This window comes from Protopterus annectens, chromosome 3.part1, assembly GCF_019279795.1.
Source record: "Protopterus annectens isolate FY-2018-M chromosome 3.part1, PAN1.0, whole genome shotgun sequence".
In the NCBI taxonomy this organism is placed as follows: domain Eukaryota; kingdom Metazoa; phylum Chordata; order Ceratodontiformes; family Protopteridae; genus Protopterus; species Protopterus annectens.
Window position 1 is genome coordinate 1,393,362,219 of NC_056732.1, and position 22,932 is coordinate 1,393,385,150.

The 22,932-nt window shown below is 39.8% G+C and overlaps 1 protein-coding gene across 1 annotated transcript in view; it reads right to left on the bottom strand.

Annotated features, from left to right (window-relative positions):
- Positions 1–827: 827 nt before the first annotated feature.
- AKIP1 (A-kinase interacting protein 1) overlaps positions 828–22,932 on the bottom strand; it is a 173,207-nt gene continuing 151,102 nt past the window's right edge. Inside the window, exon 4 of the mRNA XM_044067434.1 lies at positions 828–1,260. Within this exon, the coding sequence (XP_043923369.1) occupies positions 1,225–1,260 (36 nt within the window). The 3' untranslated portion in view covers positions 828–1,224. The remainder of the gene's footprint in view (positions 1,261–22,932) is intronic.

Here is a 22,932-nt window from a genome sequence, read left to right on the forward strand (position 1 = left end):
ACAAGAGAATAAGTCCATGTTTACTCGTATTTTTATGCAATTGTTCCTTTAAAATTTCAATTAATCAGAGTAATTAGCATTCAATTATCTGGCTGGTTTTACTATATATATGGCTTTATTTATACTGGTGTTTATCTGATGAAGTCTGTGAAATAAGACGAAAACGCTGTGGTTTATAGTTAATGCGTTTATGAACTTTACGTTGGTCTGGTTTGTGTTTTTACTTTTGGCTAATAAAACTCAGTTGTGGAATATTTTTTCGTCTGTCGCTTTGCACCTCAAAGGATTTATTGCTACAGTTTATGCTAAATATGGAGCACTAAAGTGCTTCAGTCCAGACTGCAAACATCAATGAAAAAAAAACACTTCTTTAAAATTAAAGTGTAGTAAACTGTTTGTAACACAAATTGAAATGTAATGCAATGACTACCCAATCACCCCCCCCCCCCCGAACAAAACACTCTGTGGCTGGGATGGCTGCTCCCTTTGCTCTGCTCTTAATATACTTTTGATCAAATGGTTCTTTTTATGTCTTCTGCTTTTACAGTACTTGTACTTTATTTCTTAGTTTTGTCTTCTTGTTTGATCTCTTTCATCTTCATCCTTTTCTTCAGTTTTTCTGTGTACTTGTAAATTCAATTGCTCTGAGGCATGCATCTCCAACCTCTGACAAGGTCAGACATATTGACTTTAACTAGTTAATGCTTACCAAAAGTCAGATAATTGCATAATGTTCTTGATTACCAGCAGACCGGATAGTGATTGCCTAGAGATCTAAGGTCAACAGATAAGTAAATGAAAATAATTTACTCAGCTGAAAAGAAAGATTGAAGTGATTTTTCTTACATTTAATGTGCTTAATCACAGCAGTGAATCCTGCACATTCAGTACCATAATTAATTTACACTGAGACAAACTGCTGTGTATGGTCTGCCTTTCAAGTCCTATTGGTCTGAATTGGACAAGGTAGCTCAGACAGCTATCATTAACAGTCAGATTAACACTACAGCGCTATCAGCTCTATTGATGTTCAGGAATTAAAATATGCCTGTTCCATTTCTTTTACTTCAAACTACTATATCTCATACTAATGAACCATATGATTCATCACTTTTACATTATGTGGCTCCATTCTTCTGCTCAGTGACATAAGCACTTACAGTTCCAGAATGATGATGTAGAGAACAAATGGCAAAATTCTTTCTAGGGCAACAGTTCTGAGGTTCACTCCAGTTGATGATGTTTTGTGTTCAGTTCCATCTAGAAAAGCAAGTATTAAATATGATAACATTTCTTCCCCAGTAATATGTCAAAGTTTATCACAGTATACTTTTTCAGGCTTCAGTTAGCTAATTCATGGTGAGAAATGAATCAAATTTCTTGATCCATAGCTTCAAGCTTTTTTTTTTGTACCATTAATAAGATCTGTAATTCTTTCACAGTTGAATTTAACTACAAATTCTAACAGTTCCCACCCATGATGGTTGAACATCTCCACTATAGCTGAACATATTTTGGACCCTTGTACTACACCAAATGGAAATTTAAACAATCTTAATCCTTTAGGTACCTCACGGTGCTGCAAACACTCCCTTAAATAAGCATTCTCGATTTGTAGGGTCCTAAGTTTCTTAAGATTCTTAATGTACTTCAGGTTTTTCAAAAAGTATGTGAAACAGTGATTTTCACTACATATAAGAATAGAGGAAGAGCTTTTCACAACTTAACTACAGAAGAAAGGGAGCTTTTATACAGCCTCAGCAATGACAGATCAGTTAGAATAATGAAACCAGACAAAGGTGGTGTGGGATAGTGATTACCACACAAATAGATTATGCAGGAAAAATCTTTAGTATGTTACAAGACGAAAGCCGTTATAGGACAACTTCTAAGAATGAGATTAATATCTCATACAGAAACATCGATTTATTTCTTGAAGATGCATTTTTACAGGGCACCATTACAAATGAAACTTATGAGTTCTTACACACCAAGGAGGCTTTGATTCCCTCAGTTTTTGGCATCCCCAAGACACACAAAAATGTGGAAGACCCACCCTATTATCTTATTGTAGCAGCCCAGGGATCTAAAACCTACCCTCTGGCAGGAAGTGTATCTTGATAGGAAACTACAAATATTGTTGAACAAATACCAACATATTTTAAAGGACTCATGGGATTTTTGGGGGAAGTTAAACCCCAGTCTTTCAAGGGAAAGAACACAATTTTTGACTGTCAATGTTATTGATCTCTTCTCCTGCATTCCCCATGACACTGAACTAGAGTTCTTTGAGGAAGCCATCTCACATGACCATCTACTTGATCCTTCTAAGATCAAATTTTTAGTTGACCTAATGGACCTTGTGTTGAGTATCAACTACATCTTCTTCGAAGGTGAATTCTATAAGCAGGTGAGCGAGGTCACAGTGGATGCTGCTTGCGCCCCCGTTTTCGAAACCTTGTTATGCTCACTAAGGAGAAGAGATACCCGTTCCAATCAAGATTCAGTAAGCTTTGGTCACTTTATTTTAGATACCTGGATGACATGTTTTTTGTCTGGGATGGTGGCCACAATGATATAAAATCTTTTTTGAGTTTTTTGCCCAACATGACTGACTTTGTGAGAGTTATACATGGGTTGGGACAGAGTGAAACACACTTCTTAGATGTTCACCTTAACATTCGAGATGACATTCTAGTGTCCAGTATTTACAGGAAAGACACCTTTTCAAACTCATACCTCCATTTTACTAGCAACCACCTGATTCACTGCAAGAAAAACCTAGTTAAAGGACAACTTTATATGGGCTGCCCGTATGACAACTAACAAAGAATTATTGAAACACGAGTAAGATTTGATGTCCAATATGTTTTTTGACAGAGGTTAACCTTTGGACTTTGTTACAAAACTTAAGATGGAGGTAATGAGTAAAAGGGATAATCATTTGCCTTGCATTTTGAGGAAGCCCCACCTACTTGAGAAGATAGCTAAGACCATTAATTCTTATCAGGTCAACTTTTCCCTGGGTATGGCTATTAAACACTATGGCCTGAGTACTTTGGTTAAGGAGATTGTCACTCACAAATGGGCCATTCTGAAGCTGGATGAAGACTTACATCACTAGGTGATAAACCTACATTTGTTTGCAAAGTACATAGCAATCTGAAGGAGATGTTAGAAAAGTGCAAACTTATACTGAGGACAGGTACTAAAAGGTGTGGCAGATGTAAATATTGCCCTTATATACTAGAGAAAGAAAAAAATACTTTAAGCAATACAAGTAAAAATACAGTTACCCTGAAGAGAGGAGACTGTAACTCCACTGGCTTAGTGTACATTGCAGTTTGCAACCAGTGTAGTGATTTTTACATAGGTAAGACAGAGAGGAAACTAGCCAAAAGTGTTTATGAACACCTTTATGATATGAGAGGGGCTAGTTTAAATAATGCTTTATACAAACACTCATTGTCTTGCACTGGTTTTAAGAAATTGTATTTGGTATTCTTGAAATTGTTTCCAAGGACCCCAGAGGGGGTGCTTGGGAAAACAGACTTGAATACAAAGAGCTTATTTGGCAGCTGAGGTTAGAAACCATAGTTATGTCAGGCTCACTGAGTTTGTTTCTTTACAAGTGGTCCTCAGACTTAGAGCTGCTAAATTGTAAATTCTTAAATTCTGTTGTTACTAACACAGCTTTTTTAGGAGAAGATTCTCACACTATTTTCAATAATGATTTAGTTTTGAAAGCTGTGGGGTTTTAATGTTTTTTCCTATATTCAATTTTTTTAATTCTTGACTTAGGTGCATTTTACTATTATTATTTACTTTTTTTGCAAAATTTTGGTAACAGTTTTTTAGTTAGGTGTAGGTATATGTATGCAATTTTTAAATAGACCGGTTTAAAGAAATGTTGTCAACCTTACATTATTTTGTATATACAAGTTTTTGTAGTGATGAGGTGGTTCATTAACCATTATTATTTAATTTAATTGGTTTTATTTTAAAACTTGATGAATTGTTAATTTGTTGGAATACTATTTAAACAAGATCTGACCAAAGTTTTATTAGTTCTGAGGAAGTCCAGGGTTGGATGAAAGCGCTTAACTTTTATGTTGCTTCAATAAATTTGTGTTCCTGCTGAGTTCTTGCCTGCTTTGCTGAATACAACACTTTTTGGATTTTTTTTTTTTTTTGGGTGTCGTTTGGGTTGCACACACCTTTATGGTTATTTGTACATTTTTATTCTTCCTCAACAACTGGGTCCAGATCTGATCCTCAGATCTGACTGGCCATCATTTCCAGCTTGTACCCACTAACAAACTCTTGAGCTCCTCCATTACCCATAATACTCTATCCACAACATACCTCAGATCTTGTTTGCTAGCTTGTTGCATAAAAAAAAATATTAGCAACATATTAAGAGAAATCTGTATCTAGAGCTCAACATAAGGAACAGTGGTTCCCTTATAAGCTCTTGTTCTTCCAGAAGTCATTAGTTCAATTCAAAGTTAGGGGGTTGGTGTAGGGGAAGTTGAGGAAGAATGAAAATGGGCAACATATGTGGAACATTATGGTGACTACATAACTTCTTTATTTTGTTGTCAATTTTCATTCATTCCTCAACAATTGAGACAGAGGCCCTGGTAACCTGAAATCCCATGACGCCTCTACAGGTGGACAATTGGGCCTCCTTCCAGGAGCACTGCTAGGTTCTGTCAGAGACAGAATCTCTGGACCCCAATTCTGTGGGCCTCCTCTGCCATGTGGATGGTGTCTTCCATTTGAGTTCCCCCATCTGCTCCGTGGGGAACTATCTCCATGGGGATCTTGGAAAGGGCCCTAGGACTTCTTGAACCACATTTTCAAACCTCCTCATTGATTCCTGGAGAAGGTCCTTTGAGGAGTTGAAAAACACACACCAACTGCAGAGTGGGTCTTCCCATCTTGCTCACACCTGGAGAGTGTGTTCTTAGCTTTCGGGCCAAACAATGAGCTTCTGCCAAAAGGAGCATTGACAAATGAGGACTTGAAGGTCTCCAGAAAGTCACACAAGCACATCCAGACATGCCTCCATATTGAAGTGTCTGAAATTGCCATCCTTGAGGTACCTTCTGCCGCATGGGAGATAAGCCTCATGGACAAGTTAGTGACTGAAGGGTAGACAACTGCGAGGCCAAAGAAAACTGAGCATCAGGAGTACTGGTCCTGGAGAGGGAATTTGAAAGTTCCTTAATCAGATCCCTCTGTAATCTTGTGAAGTGTGCCAAATAATACAGCGATCTGAGTGCAAAGGCTGCTGAAGCAAACACACATTTCCCAAATCTTTCTAACACCCCCGACTCAATGTTAGGGGGGTGGACAGAAGAACTCTACTCCATGAGTTCTTTCTTGGTGGACACTGCCATAACCATAGCATCTACGGGCACTCCCTTGCTCCAAAATTACTTTCCTGCAGGTGGTGCTAAAATTTGACCTGGTCTTTTGGGGATTGGCTCAACTGTGTCTGGTTCCTTCCACACCTGCCTAGAGACGAAATCAAGGAGTCACCCAAGAGGTAGATGGGCTGGACCCAAAGGCCTCCAGCAATACAGATTCCTCTTTGGAAGGGTTTTTGGTGAGCCAACCACCCCTCTGCTTAAGGATCTCTAGGATGTCTCCAAGTGAGACGTAGTTGGGTGGAGATCTTGCCATCATTCCCCATCATCTTCAGTGACAGACTCCTGAGGGGAGTCCAAGTGCCTCCTTTTGCACTTCCTTGGGATTTCTTTGGTGGGGTGTTCCAGAGAAGTATCAGAAGAAATAGAAATACCCTGCTGGTTAGCCAGAGACTTTGGGCTGGCTGTTCCTGTGAAGTGTAATAATGGGACTCAATGTGCAAAGGGATATGGGATACAAAGAGTAGATCTGGGGGGGGGGCGTCCATCCTACAGTAGCAGAGGCCTACTGCTCCACTACCTCAAAAGCAAAATGCCCCAGGCAGAATGAAGTCGACGGAGCTAAGACACCAAGCTTCCGACCCATTGGCTCCCCCTGCTCTGAAGGCAATCCACCTGAGGCAGAGGTTGGAGCCAAACTATCCAATACCAAAGCTCCAAGGGGAACAGATGGTTCTGACAACTTCAGAGTTGTCTCTAGCAACTTGGATCTGACAGGGACGCTTTGGCTCCAAAGAGTCATCCAGCTCCGAAGCACTTGGAGCTGATGCCCTCAGAAAAATCCTCAGAGCAAAGATACTATGATCTTTAGATCCTAACCAGATGGATCCGGGAGACTTGAATCCAAGGGCTCAGAAATTACAAGATGGATTGGAGACAGAACAGAGACTGGAGGTGTAGTACTTGCAAGGGCTTCCTGACCTTAGGGGGTAGGAGCTGAGAGATCTCCCATCTGAATCCACACAGAGAGAAACTTCCTCATCATTCTATCCACGTTGGTCTTCTTGAAGAACAAGATGATATCACTGAGGGAGACCTACAGTACCTGTGGGATTCCAAAAAAGAGGCTGATAAATGAGAGGGTATCAGATCTATGGTGGAAGAGTAACGACTTCAGAGCCAAAAGGATAGGATCCCAGGAAATTGATTTAGTCTCCAATGCCAGCTTAGGGGAAGACGTAGGCATCAGATCCAATTTCTTTACTTTTTTTTTAGGGATTCCATCATCAGATCCAAGGATAGGGTTTAGGACACAGATGGTCCCGAATGTTTGCCAGAAAACTCCCTTTTCTTAGGTTTGGGGATTGAGCCCCAGATAGAGATTCCAAGAAAGAGGAAGGTAACAAACCTTTTAATATCAGCAGTTTTTTGTCCACATTGGCCCTAGGATTAAAAGATTTACAAATCTTGCAATCTGTCTGAAGGTGATCTAGGCCAAGGTAATACATACATAAAGCGTGAGAGTCACAAAGCGGTAATTTGTGACCACATTTCTGACATTTTTAAACCCTGATGGCTTATCAGACATTTTTAAACGACAAATAGCAAAAAATTCAAGAAACGTATTTTTTGCGTATTTAACCAAAGAAAAGGAAAAAAAGAAAAAGATGCCAACAATACTATAAAAATACACTTCATGTATAAAAAGGGGTAGAGGAAAGGTTTACCAACTATGGTAAAAAAGGAGTACACAAAAGAGGAGAAAAGGAAGGTAGAGCAGATACTACAATAACAAAAAATGAATATAAAAGTTATAGTATTAAAGATATAAAGACATAAAGAGTGTAAATACAATAACTTTAGACTTATCTCCAAAATAACAACACTAAGCTTGAGAGCTCACAGCGACCACATCCAAGCACGAAAGCGGCAAATGAAATCTGAAGTATGTTAGGGTATAGAGCATTACGGGTAAGGAAGGAGCTTGAGAGTTTGTTAGTGGCCATGAGCTGAAAATAACTGAGTCAGATCCGAGGATCAGATCCAGACCTAATTGTTGATGAATGAATGAAAATTGGCAACATCAGAAATAAAAGCTTTTCTTATCTCCAGTTCCTAAACTTCAGAGGTACTTTCACTTAAACCCAGGTACATTTTTTTCATAAACCTTTCAAATCTGGTCAAAAGAAATATATGAAACAGGAATTAAAAAGAAAGTGGCAATGAGACTTTTAAACAAAATATAATAGGACTTATGGACGAAACTCAAAGAAAAAAACTTCTGACTATCTTTGCCACTTTTCTCTCTCCCTCTCCTCAGCTCAATCTTTCACTGAAATAGGTGATCAATAACTGCAGACTCATGAGTTCAAAATATTATAAAGCATGATTATATGACTGCAAGCTGAGTGCTGTCATCAACTCCCCTAGTGATGTGGACATCCTCCAAGAGGGTCACACCCAAACAAATGACTGGTGCCAGAAACATGGCCTCAAACTTGAATGCCAAAAAATGCATCATCATCCCCTTTGGGGAGAGTGATGTCCCCACAAATTATCACATTAGTAATAATAAGGTCCTAAGCATGCAATCAGTCATGAGGGACCTGGGGACCCAGGTTAATAGCAAACTGACTTTTGATTACCATATTGCCTCCGTTGTATATAAAGCTTTTTACATGGCCCACCTCATTAGTAAGGGTATCTCACCCAGGGACAAGGTGGTCATAACATCCCCTATATTCTTCCCTTATAAGACCCATTATTGAGTACAATGCCCCTTTCAGCACATACCTCACAAAGCACATGCAGCAGCTGTAGAGACCACAGAGGTTCCTCACCAGGGGAATCCAGGGCCTCATGCATCTACCCTACACAGATAGGCTAAAGGCCCTGTCCCTCTACAGAGTCTCCTACAGACTCCTCAGAGGTGACCTCTATCTGGCATACAAAGCAATCTCAGACCCCGCCTTGATGGGACTGCTGCATATCCACAAGTCAAGCTCCACTTGAGTAACCCACACGTGTGACCTCAACCTGGTCTGTGATATCAATAGGACTTGTTGGTGGGACAGATTTGTGTCCCAGAGACTCCCACTTTTGTGGAATAAGCTCCCTTTCCATGTCAAGCAGACTATCTCATTAACCCTTTTTAAGCGCAACCTGGATAACTGGATGGGGAACAGAAAATACACCCCTGGGATTCAACCTGTGTCTGTGCTGGACAGTGGCATAGGGTGCTGACTTGTTGGAACATGGGCTAAATTCTTGGCTATGCTTGTAAGGGCCTCGGGGCCAATAGCGTAGTAATTTCCTATGATCCTATAAACACCAGTAAGCATCCCTTCTTATGTAATCAGGTATTCCACAGCCCCCAAAAGACCAGTTTCATCTTATGATGCCAATCATTGCAGATTTACTGTTGATGAATATCACACAACCAATCCCCTCAAGAGAATGGGGAAAAAGATTTTACTCAAACTTTTTCTTGACTGCCAAGAAAGAGGATATTGAAGACCTTTTTTAGGTCTATCCAATCTAAACGCTTTCTATCTCATTCCAAAATTCAGAATGTTGCATCTTCAAAGTCTCTTCCCTCTTCTTTGCCCTCAAGCCTTTCTGGCCACTCTAGACACACAAGATGCTTACTTAGATATTTTTATTTACAAAAAGCACAGATCATTTTTAAGATTCTTTGTGCTGGGATTGCATTATCAATTTATTTTTTTACCTTTAGAACTTTCTACCACTCCAAGAGTCTTTAGCAAATGCCTTGCTCCAGTGGCAGCCCATTACAGGCTTCAAGGTATACATATGCTTCCTTATCTGGATGACTGCCTATAAGCATAAACCAGCCATGACACTTTCTCTACGAAACTCTTTCACAACTAGGGTTCATAGGATCACAGGAGATTACTAATCTATTGCCCCGGAGGTCATTTCAAGCCTAACCATTTCATCCCAATGTAATACCATAGAAATGTTAGTTAATACCCAAGACTGCATTTAGTAATGGCTGTCATGTCCAGGAGGGTTGTGGGCGCTATTCTCTGTAAGAATTTACGGTTCCCCATCCACTCATCCAGGTACCTCTTGAACAGTGTCACAGAGGTGCTCTATTTCACATGAATAGGTAGCCTTTTCCAAAGATGCAGCACTTACTGGGAGATAAATCTGTCCCTCCAGCATGTCCTATTAAAGTCGCAGGCCATATTGACATCCCTGGAATGGGTATCCTTAGCACCATTTGATTTATGGATATGCAGGTTCATTAGGTTTCGGTCTGAAATTGTTCTGTAAGCCAGGCATAAGTCTCCCCTAAGAAGTCTATACAATACAGAGTATAGTGACAGGGACTTTAGTCGGTCTGTGCTGGAGTCCCTTGATCTTCTTAGTTAGAAACCTGTGAGGTCTCTCCAGTTGTTGCAGGTCCTTTGTACGGTACATGCCGACATGGGTATTAAACTCAATTATGGGCCAGATTAGTGTTGAGTATAGAGGGGTTATAACCTCTTTTGTTCTTGAGATGATGCCTTTACTAATCAAGTGTGCAACTTAGAAAGCCTTCCTTACTACAGTAAACACATGGAGGAAGTTAGGATTGCAGTCATCTTGTGATTCCCAGGTCCCTTACCACTTTGTGGGTACATAGGGTAATGATATGATAGCGCAAAAGGAAATTGTTTGTGTCAAAGAGAATGATGATGCATTTCTTTGCATTCACTTTGAGACTGTGGCTAAGACACCAGTCAATGGCTTGCTTAAGAACCTCCTGGAGTATACTGACATAATTTGGGGATTCAGTAACTGAACCCAGTATGCAGTTATCTGCAAACTTGGTCAGCCACAACCCCTTAGTTTTGACTTGAACTTCTGAAAAGTATATACCAAACAGTAGGAGACCCAGCACTGACCCCTGTGGCACCCCACTGGCAACAGATCTGCTGGTTGATGTAGAGCCACCCACTTTGATAGTGTGTGTCTGGTTTGTGAGCAAGCTGGCAGTCCATCTTACAAAGAAAGGATTTACATTCAGTCTGCTAAGTTTATCAGTAATGTCAGAGTATGGGATTGTGTTGAAATCCTTTGCCAAGTCAAGGTATGCTGTGTGCACAGATCTGCCCTTGTCAATGACCCTGGTCACATTTTCAAAAAAATCCACCACATTTAACAGGCAAGATCTGCCCTTGATGAAGCTGAACTGGGAAAGATCCAGGGTTTGGGGGTTGGCCATGTCTTTATTTATGAGGGTCCATAATGATAGGTTCCATGGCCTTACAGATACAGCAGTCAGGCTTATGGGTCTGTAACTCCCAGGGTCTGTTGCTAGGCCACATTTGTGGAGGGGAATAACTGTTTCTGTTCTCCATTCTGCAGGAACAAAGCCTGTGGTTAGATTATGATTGAAAACAGTACTTAATGGTGATAGTAGTTCATGTTTTAGCCTGTTTAGAATACAACTTGGGATGCTGTCCCGTCCTATAGAGGCTGCATTTTTTGCCTTGGACAAGGCTTTGATGACTTGTTCTTCAGATATGTGGGGTTGGGGGGGAGTTTGGGGGGATGTTTTGTGATAGGTTTGGAGGAGATAAGGGAATGAAACTTTCACCAAACCTTTCTGCTAGCAGGTTTGCTATCTCTGTGGGGTCAGTGTGTGTGGTACTGTTGGTCACAACTTCAGCACATGCATGGGCCCTATTTTTTAGGCTATGTATGTAGCTGTAAAAGAGCATATGGTTATCCTTGGCCATGCTTGCCAAGTTTTTCTCAAAGAAGCCCTTAGAAGATTTGACAAGTTGTCTTATTTGCCTGTTGAGGCTGAGGAGGGTGCTTTACCATTGTTGGGGTCTTGTCTTCATTTTCTTTGACAGCAACCTTTGTGTTTATTGTAAAGTTTGTGGGTGCTGGATGTCCACCATGATGGCTTGTTTTACTTGGAGCTCTGGCTTTGATTCTTTCTGGTACAGCCGAGTCTATACACTTTTGCAAGTGATTGTACAGGGCTGTAGTGTAAGCTTCATTGTAGTTTCCTCTTCCAGCTGGGGGTGGGGCTCAGAATGCATTTATACTTTCACTTGGGAGGGCATACTTTGCCTTGGTGAATTTTTTTTTATTCTGACTTCACCCATTGTGAATTCTGGTGTTAGTGTCAGCTGAAAGGTGACTAATTTGTGGTCAGATTTCACTAATGAGGGTTTGACAGTTGCAATAGTGCATCTGTTTGACATGTCAAAGGACCAGATCTAGTATGTTTGCTCCTCTTGTCGGGGTACGAACAATTTGTCCCAGGGCATTTGAGTTAACAAAGTCAAGGAACTTTTACACTAGCGAGTTAGGGCTAGTGTAGGTTCCCACTTGATGGTGGGATAATTGAAATCCCCCATAACCATAGTGTTCGGTAATATTCAGATTGTCCAAACAACAAAAAATTATGGCAGCACACGGCAATGAAGTTCAAGATTTAATCTACAGACTCAGGACAATTCTCCAGATAAAAATCCAAGCCAAAAGTGAGCGCTTTCGTCTCCTACAATGGAGACTTCTTCAGTAGTCTCCATTGTAGGAGACGAAAGCACTCACTTTTGGCTTGGATTTTTATCTGGAGAATTGCCCTGAGTCTGTGGATTAAATCTTGAACTTCATTTCCGTGTGCTGCCATAGCTTTTTGTTGTTTGGATACTTCATTAGTTAATAGCGTGCTGCTGTGCTTTGAGTGAAATATTCAGATAGTCTCCAGTTTGGTCAAGTAGGCTTTGTGCATGTCATGACCCACGGAGGAGGATCTATAACTGGCTATGACTTGAATGGGGGTCTTACCCACCATAACCTCAACTTGGAGTAACTCCATGGAGTTTTCCAGTCTAACTAGATGGGAGGTGAATTTATCTCTAATATAGATGGAAATACTGCCTCCTTTGGTTTTTACATGTTCATTTTGTGGTCTGAAGGTGTGGAAGGCATTGTAGCTTTGCAAGGCCAGGGTACTCTCTGAGGCCTTGAACCAGGTTTCTGTGACTGCACAGACAACTACATTTTCCAGTGATACAAGTGCTTCCAGGGTGTGCAGTTTTTGGTTTAAGCTCCTAGCACTTAGCAGCATGACCCTTATTTTGTTATGACTGCCAAATTTCATGTTGGTAAGTTTGTTTTCAAGACCTTGCCTAAAAATGCACTATGGGGTAGGCAAAAGCCTTTGCAAGCAGCCAAAAGCCTAGATGTGGCAGGTGCAAACCATCTCTGTCAAAACAGCAAGGTTTTTCGACCATGGCTTCCCAGGCTGATAGGAACTGGATCCCCCTTTGAATGACACCAAAAACTTAGTCAATTATTGAAATCAATATTTTTTTTGTTTATACTGTGGCATCATTCTAAGTGACGGTAGTATGCTGCTCAAGACTAGGGACATACCTGCCTGGGACATGTACTCAGAGAGCTTAATCATGTCTCTCTTCATATAGTCCAGTGGTCTGTTGAGGTACATCTCAGATCATTCACTCCAACATGAACTATGACACAGTCATCATGGCACTTGCTGCTGAGAGACCTGAATGCATGTGTGATCTGACGAATCCTGGCACCAGAAAGAGAGCTGACTGTGACTTTCTCCTTGTCCAATCTGATGAGTGGGACATCCGTGTGTCTCACTACTGAATCTCCAATGACTAGAAAATGTTTTATTTGAGTGTTACACCTTACTGGCTTGGAAGGTGAGACATTGGTGTTGTTATGTGTCATGGGTGCTGAGGGAACTGTGTTACTTGTAGCAGTCTTGTGTTTTGGAGGTTTCTGGTGTCCTGGTAGGTTTTTTGAGAGAACCACAGCTTATGTTGACTTTTCTGTTAGATGCATGCTATGTATATGAGTAGTGGTAATATGTGCATGTGTAGTCATGGGTGGGTTGACAACATCTTCTGTCTTACTGTTTTGAGTGCAAGAGAGCACGGATTCAAGATTCTTGGTGTAGATACATCTCTCACACTCTGTAGAAGGTTGTTGGTGCACATGGGCAATTGTTACACTGCCTCAAGAGACCCACATCAACAAGACAAGCAGAAGAAATAAGGGTGGTCAAACTTTTCATAATGCTACGTTAAAGACTGTTATCATTAAGGGGGGCTTTTCAGGATTGATCAAGGAGGAGGTCAGTGGATGGATATTTCTGCCTGTTTTTTTTTTTTTTTTTTTGATAGTTTAATAGGTTTCAGCTCACAAGTAGTATTTCTTTGACTGGGAAAGTATTAAGGATGAGGGCTACATTAATGTGCTACAGCTGTATCTAAGGGAAAAACTGGTGAATTAATCTGAGTGGTGCTGCACAATGCACAAACAAGCAGAAACCTGCTGAAATGCAGGGCTTAAATACCAGAAGCAAAAAACTTGAAAATAATAAAGTTTAAAAAGGTTCAAAAGGGCCAATGAAGATGCCTATTCCAAGCACTAGACCAACAATCCTTCACCAGATGGGTTCCAATCAGCACAATCCTCTAACTAAAGTGCAGAAAGACCCCTTCCAATCTAAGATGGCCTGAAAAAAGTGCTCAGAACAAACAGCCACTAAAAATAGACCCAGATGCAGCAAACATGTATCTGAACTATGCTACAGCTACTAGCTACCCAGTTTTGGTGGAAACCACTACACAATTTGTAACAGAGCAGAAAAGCAGCAGACAACTGAAAATCAACAAGGAGACTCTAAAGACTGTTTTAATCAGCTAACAAGTCAGTTATTTTAACACTGTTTGGGGGAAAATCACAACAAGCAGAACAGATTACTTTGCAACATCAAACGATACCAACAAATACTTAAACAATGAAAATAGCAATAGAGCTTTGTAAACAGTGAAAACAGCAATAAAATGTGATTTAACGGGCACAGTAAGGGAAACAATTGTGGTACAACAATGTAGTTTAATATGCAGTATATAAATACAGTATAAAAGTAGGTGGTAGGCAATAAAAAAGTGAGCAAATAGTATAAATGAGCAAAAACAGGCAACTTATGTTTTTTTGGAAGCTCAGAAGCCTGTAGTCACCTGGTATCTCAGCTCAGAGTTACGGCTGGTAGCCCACCTCAGTTCATCTTGGTACAATCAAGCCTGAACCTAAAAAACTCATCTCTGATTTCAACTCACGGACTTTTTTTTTACAGAATATCTTCTAGGCACTTCCTGGGTGATTCATTCTTCCTCCAGAAAATATACAGATTTACACCAGGAAATGTCCATTGCAATGGGATTTCTGAGAATCATAGATTTCAAGGTCTTTTCTATTCTTATAATTCAACATGCTAGACTGTATGAAAAAAATCTAAGGGTTCTCACATGAGATTGGTTTCAACACTCTTACCTTCTATCTTTCACAATCCTAATTAACAGCTATGTAAAGAAAGAAATCTTTTGGTGGGCCTAACAAATCTTATCCAACTCAGTTGTTCCTTTTTCTCCTCACACCCTCTCTCAGACAGTGGCCTGAGATGCCTTGGACTTTGTTTGGGGAGCAGTTTCTCATGTTGCCAAGGTGCAATGAATATGGGAATCACAGCACAGATACAAACACATAAACCTGAAATAAATGATGACTCTTATAAATGCCTTGAAAGCTCTGAATCAACTCTGGTCTCCAGGCACTCCTTCAGTGACAGAAAACACCACTGTAATGTGGCACATCAACAGGAAGGAAGAAGCTCACACCCTCTTTGAAGGCTGCCCATAATTGCCTGGGACATACCAATCTATCACAACTTACTTATTCAGGTGACTTACATTCACGCAGAGTAGAACACTGCAGCAGAATCTTGAACAGATGGATGCTATACCTGGAGGTCATCCTGGACAAGGTACACCACTAGAACCCCCCCCCCCAAAATAAATAAATAAATAAATCTGACAATGGAAATATAGGCAGCCACACTCCTATAGGCGAATGCTGCGCTGTAAAGAACGCCAGTTGTAAACCACAGAATAAAACATACAGCTACAGCAACCATGCAGCAGTTCGTCAGTAATCCAAAACGATAAAATCCAAGGTATTCAAGCACCAAGAAATAAGCAAAGTCCTCCAAACATATAAAAATAATTGTAGAAATTTATTGTGCACTCAGTCGGTGGTAAGCACTTTTACAAAATGCTTCATCAGACCAAGCGGACTGAGTATCAAAGTAATTTTAAAAACAGTGTTACCAATCAAACAACATTAAAAAAACACGTCACTTCCTTATAGACGTAGCATTCATAGTTAAAATGAGGATAATTACTTTTCAAAAACCATATACTATCCAGAAAAGGAGAACTACATTTCTAATAAATAATACGACAAATAAACCTTGAAAACATATTTTAAAAAGTTTCCACGGATGCATTAACCAGCGCTTCAAGTATGGAATCTGGACAAATTAATAACGCTGCGTTTCCACAAGCACGCAAATCTTATACAGGTATCCAAAGTAAGCATATACCATCATACTATCAATTCATAAATCAGAAGATAGTATATATCAAAATCCCTTAAGTAACAATATTAAACACATTATAATAATTTCACAAACCTTAGTATGTGAAAATTTTACAAATCAACTTCAATAAACACCTAAAAACCTTTGCATCTTCAAAGATATATAAAACACATTAACAGCATACCTTCCCGTAGAGATCCACTCAGCAAGTCCATACAGTTTAAACGATAATGTACATTTATATATATAACCATATTCAAATAACAACTATCAAGCATCAAAATATAAAAGAGACACTTTTAAGGGTTATGACATCGAAATACAACATATAAACTATTCACTAGCGTCCATGTGTAGATGAATTTACATGTAAAGTTTTAGATGTGCAATCGCTTTTTACTGTTATTCCGAACCTCGTAGGTGTGAATTATGTGAAACGGTATCTCGAAAGGCATAGTGAGTATGATGAAAGACTAAGAGATCTTATATGCCTTTTCTTGGAAATAGTCCTGGAAAATAATGTCTTTATGTTTAGAGGCACGACCTTCCTGCAGCATGATGGCGTGGCTATGGGCACATCTTGTGCCAATAGCTACGCCAACATGTTTCTTGCAATGTGGGAGGAGGATATCTTATATAAAATGGAACTATATAAGAGACATGTTATATTTTATAAGCATTTTGTCGATGATGTCTTCCTTTTGTGGAATAGCACTTTAGATAAGTTAGGATTTTTTGTTAAACAGATAAACAAAGTTACCAATTATTTGAAATTTACTATGGCTGCTTCTGAAAGGAAGATTGATTTTTCTTGACATAAGCATTGAGAGGTTAAGTGATGGTTCCTTTGATACTTGTGTTTATAGGAAGAAGTGCTATAGGAACACCTTGCTCCATAGAAGCAGCATGCACCCTAACTATGTTTTTAGGAATGTGGTTAAAGGACAGGCGATGCGCATATCTAGGCTGAACAATACAGATGAAGGCTTTGGTATTGAGTTGAATGGCTTGAAGGTTAGGTTTAAACACAGAGGATATAGTTCTAATGATTTAAATGAAGGGCTCTCTGGCATTGAATGCATGAGAGAAACTAGAGCGAAACCTTATTTCTCTAAACAGACTGAATGTGATTTTTATATTAGAGCTGAACCAGGTAATGAGGTTAAAGTACTTATGTTTTATACAAAGGATAGTGACAATATCTATAATACCTTTAAGAGACACTGGGGAGTATTGCTTACTGATCCACAGATAGCTGAAGTAGTTGGAAATAAACCTAAATTCAGATATAAAAATACAAAGAATATTAGAAGGATGTTATGTTACCCACATGCTGATAGAGAAGCTTTGGATATAGTAGGGACATTTCCGTGTGGAGCCTGTAACTATTGTGTATATATTAACAGATCAGGGAGTTTTGTTCATCCTGATACTGGTAAGGAATTTAGATTTAATTGTAGAGCCAGTTGTGACACACAGCATGTTGTCTATCTAGCAACATGTGTTGAATGTCTTTCATTTTATGTTGGAAAGACAGATAGACTTTTTAAAAATAGGATTAGGGAACATTTATATAATATTAGAACAGGAAGTATTACTAATGCCCTAGCCAAGCATGTTATGATGACAGGCCCCATGCATATATTTGAATTTATGGTCATTGAAACCATTAAACCTAATTTTAGATGGGGGAGTGTAAGTAATGTAACTGAGGAGAAAGAAATGAAGTGGATTATTCGCCTCAGAGCTGATACGGGGAAGGGTTTGAATGAAAGAATATCTATTAAACCAGTCCTTCGTACAAAGAGCCTCAGAGTAAGGTAGATATATAATGCTAATTTCATTCTATTTCCTGATGTTTATATGTTTATATATCCATTTGTTTATAGACATTTATTAAGTGTTTATTATTTTTTATATATATACTTGGTTTAATGAGACACAATTTATGCGCTTTTTGTTGGTAGGTTTTATGAAAGGTTTCTTAATATTGGATATGGAGTCAGGAATTATAAGTTGATTTCTGACTTCTTACATGTAAATTCATCTACACATGGACGCTAGTGAATAGTTTATATGTTGTATTTCGATAAGTCATAACCCTTAAAAGTGTCTTTTTTATATTTTGATGCTTGATAGTTATTATTTGAATATGGTTATATATATAAATGTACATTATCGTTTAAACTGTATGGACTTGTTGAGTGGATCTCTAAGGGAAGGTATGCTGTTAATGTGTTTTATATATCTTTGAAGTTGCAAAGGTTTTTAGGTGTTTATTGAAGTTGATTTGTAAAATTTTCACATAATAAGGTTTGTGAAATTATTATAATTTGTTTAATATTGTTACTTAAGGGATTTTGATATATACTATCTTCTGATTTATGAATTGATAGTATGATGGTATATGCTTACTTTGGATACCTGTATAAGATTTGCGTGCTTGTGGAAACGCAGCGTTATTAATTTGTCCAGATTCCATACTTGAAGCGCTGGTTAATGCATCCTTGGAAACTTTTTAAAATATTTTTTCAAGGTTTATTTGTCGTATTATTTATTAGAAATGTAGTTCTCGTTTTCTGGATAGTATATGGTTTTTGAAAAGTAATTATCCTCATTTTAACTATGAATGCTACGTCTATAAGGAAGTGATGTGTTTTTTTAATGTTGTTTGACTGGTAACACTGTTTTTAAAATTACTTCGATACTCAGTCCGCTATGGTCTGATGAAGCATTTTGTGAAAGCGCTTACCACCGACTGAGTGTACAATAAATTTCTACAATTATTTTTATATATTTGGAGGACTTTGCTTATTTCTTGGTGCTTGAATACCTTGGATTTTATCGTTTTGGATTACTGACAAACTGCTGCATGGTTGCTGTAGCTGTATGTTTTATTCTGAAATAAATAAATCTATTTGCCTCAAACCTAAACTACTGAATCAGTTCCACGACACCTTGCAAAGAGGCCTAGAAAAGAAATGATTTATCAGCTTCATGGACAAGGATTTTCTTTATATCTTTCCCCCAATCTCCTTTGCCCTCATTTACAAAGTCCTTCAAAAGATCAGAAAGAACTTATCAAAGATGTTCTTGGTGACTCTCTTTTGCAAGACAACTCTGGCTGTTCTTTCTCATGGAACTGGTTAATGGTTTGTTTGTGTCTTTCGGCTTTTCCCTGTTAGGGGTCGCCACAGCGGAACTCCAGTCCGCTAATGATTGGCAGTTGATTTTTACATACCGGCTTGCCAGGCCTGATGCACAACCTTCAATGACGGTACGCCCATTCACGCATGTCTCCATGCAGGAGACGCTCTAGCTGAGAATCGAACCAGACAGGGTCTTACTGTGAGACGACAATGCTACTGCAGCACCACTGGTAATTACCAGAAACTTGCTCACATATGGTACGGATTCTCTGACTCACTCCATTGTCAAAAATATGAAAATTACTGTGTAGATGATAGGTTTTTTATCCTTTTAGGCACTTTCTTTTCTGAGGATGTACAACAGATACTAAAGGAGACAAGAAAGCATTATATTACGAAATTTTGTTTACTTAAATAGAAAACATGTTCTTTTTGGTGCAACGTAGAGGACAGGACCCATATCAAGTAGGGGCACCCCTAGTTCTCCAGTACCTCTGTGAACTGCTCAATTCTGGCCTTAAAAACAGTTCAAAAACATATGTTGTTTGGTCATTTCAGCATGTTTGCCACTGGATCACCACTTTCCTCTCTATATCAGCTCAAGCAATTTGTAAAACAGAGTTTTGCATATCAAATCACCAACAAAGAAGGTGGCTCCTTCTTTGGATTTGAATTTAGTTTTGTAAAAACTAACTCAACCACCATCTGAACATGCAGTTAGCTCTTCTGTAAAATTTCTACCCTGGAAGACTATCTTGTTAGTAGCTAAAATTTCTAACCTGGAAGACTATCTTCCTAGTAGCTATAAATTTTGCTAGACATGTTTCTAAATTACAAGCCCTTAAGTCTACTCAGACTTTTTTGATCTTTCACAAGGACAATGTAGCCTGAGAACCAATCTTTCCTTTATGCCGAAGGTAATCTACGTATTCACTCATAATCAAACTGTCCAGTTCATGTTTTCTATCCTGAGCTACAAACCTAGGAAGAAAATATTCTTCATTAACTGAGTATACACAGACAGTTAAGATATTATCTGGGCAACATTACAGAGTTTAGAAAATCTAATCAACTTTTTGTATCTTATAACTGTAAGAAAAAGGGAAAACCAGTTTCTAAACAAATTATTTCTAGCTGGCTTTCCTTTTCCATTCAGTTCTGTTATTCCAATCAAAGCAAAGAGTCTCCTAAGAATGCGAATGCTCATTTTGCTATAACATCTGCTACATCTAGGATTTTCTGGAAGGGGTGTACTATATATCCAGTTTGGAAGCAGCTACTTGGTCGTCAGTTAGCACAATTACCAAATATTACAAGTTATATTTTTTTTCACAGCCAGTACAGGTTTTGCTAGATGCTCTTTGGGAAATTCTGCACTCTGGCCCTACTCCATCCACCCTCTCTTCTTGAGCTTTGGCAATCATCCCATATCTAAGGACCACTGCAACAGTGATCAGATGAAAAACATGGTACAGTCTTTTAGTTAACTTACCATAATAGTTGATGTTCAGATTGATCACTGTTGTAATACTAATACCTTCCCTCCATCCACCTGAATAACCCCTTCTTTGGCTGGGGTAGGATATCTTTTAGTTATGTACTTACCATAACTTTAGATGTTTGGGATCCATCTCGCCTACATTCAATACTGATGGGCTCAGAGCCGATCCCTCGGCTCCGACTCGGCACGCTATGCTATAGAGCGAGGCCTCTTATTGGCTGAGCTATTTCTTATCCCAGGATGCACCACCACTAATCCCCCAGATTTTGTTTGTCCGCATTCATGCACACATGCACAACTTGTTTATTTAACATTGTTAGATGTTTCAAGATGAAACAACAGGATTCGGACCTTCTGATATCCTCTGATCTCCAAGGAAGGGGGAAGGAGGGTGGGTTATTGAATGTAGAGATGGATCCCAAACATCTAAAGTTATGGTAAGTACATAACTAAAAGATGTTATGTGATCCTATCTCGCCTACATTCAATACTGATGGGACAGCGTCCCTAGCACCTAAATCCTGGGTGGCTCATTGGAAAACACTCCTGAGCACTGTGGAACCAAATGAAGCTCGTCCTCTAGATGCCACATCCAATTTGTAGTGGGAAATGAAAGTGTGCGGGGAAGACCATGTAGCCGCAGCACAAATGTCACTAATGGCAAGCTTAGAATGAAATGCTACCGAAGTAGCCATAGCCCTTGTAGAATGAGCTTTGACAGAGGTGGTAAGCTCTTTATTAGAATAAGAATAAGCTTGAGTAATACAGTCCCTGATCCATTTGGCAATAGTGACCTTTGTGACGGCTTTGCCCAATTTATTGTCCGCAAAGGATACAAACAACTGATCTGTTTTCCTTGTTTGTTTGGTCCTATCTAAATAAAAACGCAACTGCCTGTGGACATCTAATGTGTGGAATATGAATTCCGCTTTGTTAGAATACTTCGGAAAGAAGACTGGAAGTTCTAATGATTGTTGTAGGCAGAAACTGGAACAAACTTTAGGGACAAAAGATGGATTTGGCCTGAGAGATACTCTGTCTTTGTGAAAAAACCAAGTACGGAGGTTTTACAGACAAAGCTTGAAGCTCTGAAACCCTTCTGGCAGAAGTAATCGCCACCAGAAAGGCAGTCTTCCACGATAGAAATTTTAAATCACATGTCACTGCCGGTTCGAAGGGAAAGGAAGTTAAGGCGTAACACCACATCGAGATCCCATGGAGGAGCAGGATGAGAAATCGGAGGTCTTAAAAGCGCAGCACCTTTCAAGAAGGTCTTACACAATCTGTTGCTCATTAAAGGTGGGTTTATAGATTCGTGAAAATTGGAAATAGCTGCCAATTGAACCTTGATGGTAGAGACTGAAGAGCCTTGATTGAAAAGAGAAGTTAGAAATTTCAGTACTTCTGAAACAGGAATAGTGATGGGATCCAGGCCCCGGAGTTGAGCCCAAACAGCAAATCTTTTCCATTTGCTAGAATACAATTTCTTTGTAGCAGATTTGTGGGCCGAAGATAAAATGTGAACAACTTCTGGATCCAATGTATGACTCCTGACTATAGTCGGAAGAGGAGGAGCCAAGCTGTCAATTTTAAGGTGTGTAGGGACTGGTGGAATAGTCCCGACTGATGCACCAATAGGTCTGGGATCTGATCCAGGAACCATGGACCTTCCAGAGCATATTTCCAAAGATAGGGGAACCATACTTGACGAGGCCAGTAAGGAGCGACTAAGATCATTTTGCTCCCCAAGCGAGAAGCCTTTTGGATCACCCTGGGAAGGAGAGGAACTGGAGGGAAGGCATAAAGCAAGCCGGTGGGCCACGGACGGGCTAGTGCGTCCATAGGGCTCTTCCCCGGAGCCGGGGTGAGGGAGAAGAACTTTTTGCACTTCGCATTCAGAGAAGTCGCGAAGAGGTCGCAACACGGAACTCCCCATTTGCTGAAAATCTGATTTGCAACTATAATGTTCAGAGACCATTCGTGAGGAGAGAGGATGGTTCTGCTCAGTCTGTCGGCTATCACATTGGACTTGCCCGGGATAAGAGTAGCCACTAGAAAGCGTTTGGTAGACATTGCCCATTCCCAAACTCTCATGGCCTCTCTGCAAAGAGGATAGGATCTGGTCCCTCCCTGTTTGTTCAGGTACCAGACCACTGACATGTTGTCTGAGTGAACGGCAATTACGCCCTGAGGGAGGTAATCGTGAAGGGCTTGAAGGGACAGAAGCACCGCCCTCATTTCTAGGATGTTGATATGAAGTGGAGTCTCTTCCGGGTGCCATTTGCCTTGGACTGACCTGCCCAGGGAATGCCCCCCCCACCCCATCTGGGAGGCGTCCGTGGTGAAAGTGGCCACAGGAGGAGGTGGAACAAAGGGTCGTCCCTGATCCAGAGTGGAGGGCACCAGCCACCAGCGAAGGTCCCGTTTGCAGGTTTCCGTGATCCATATGAGGTGACT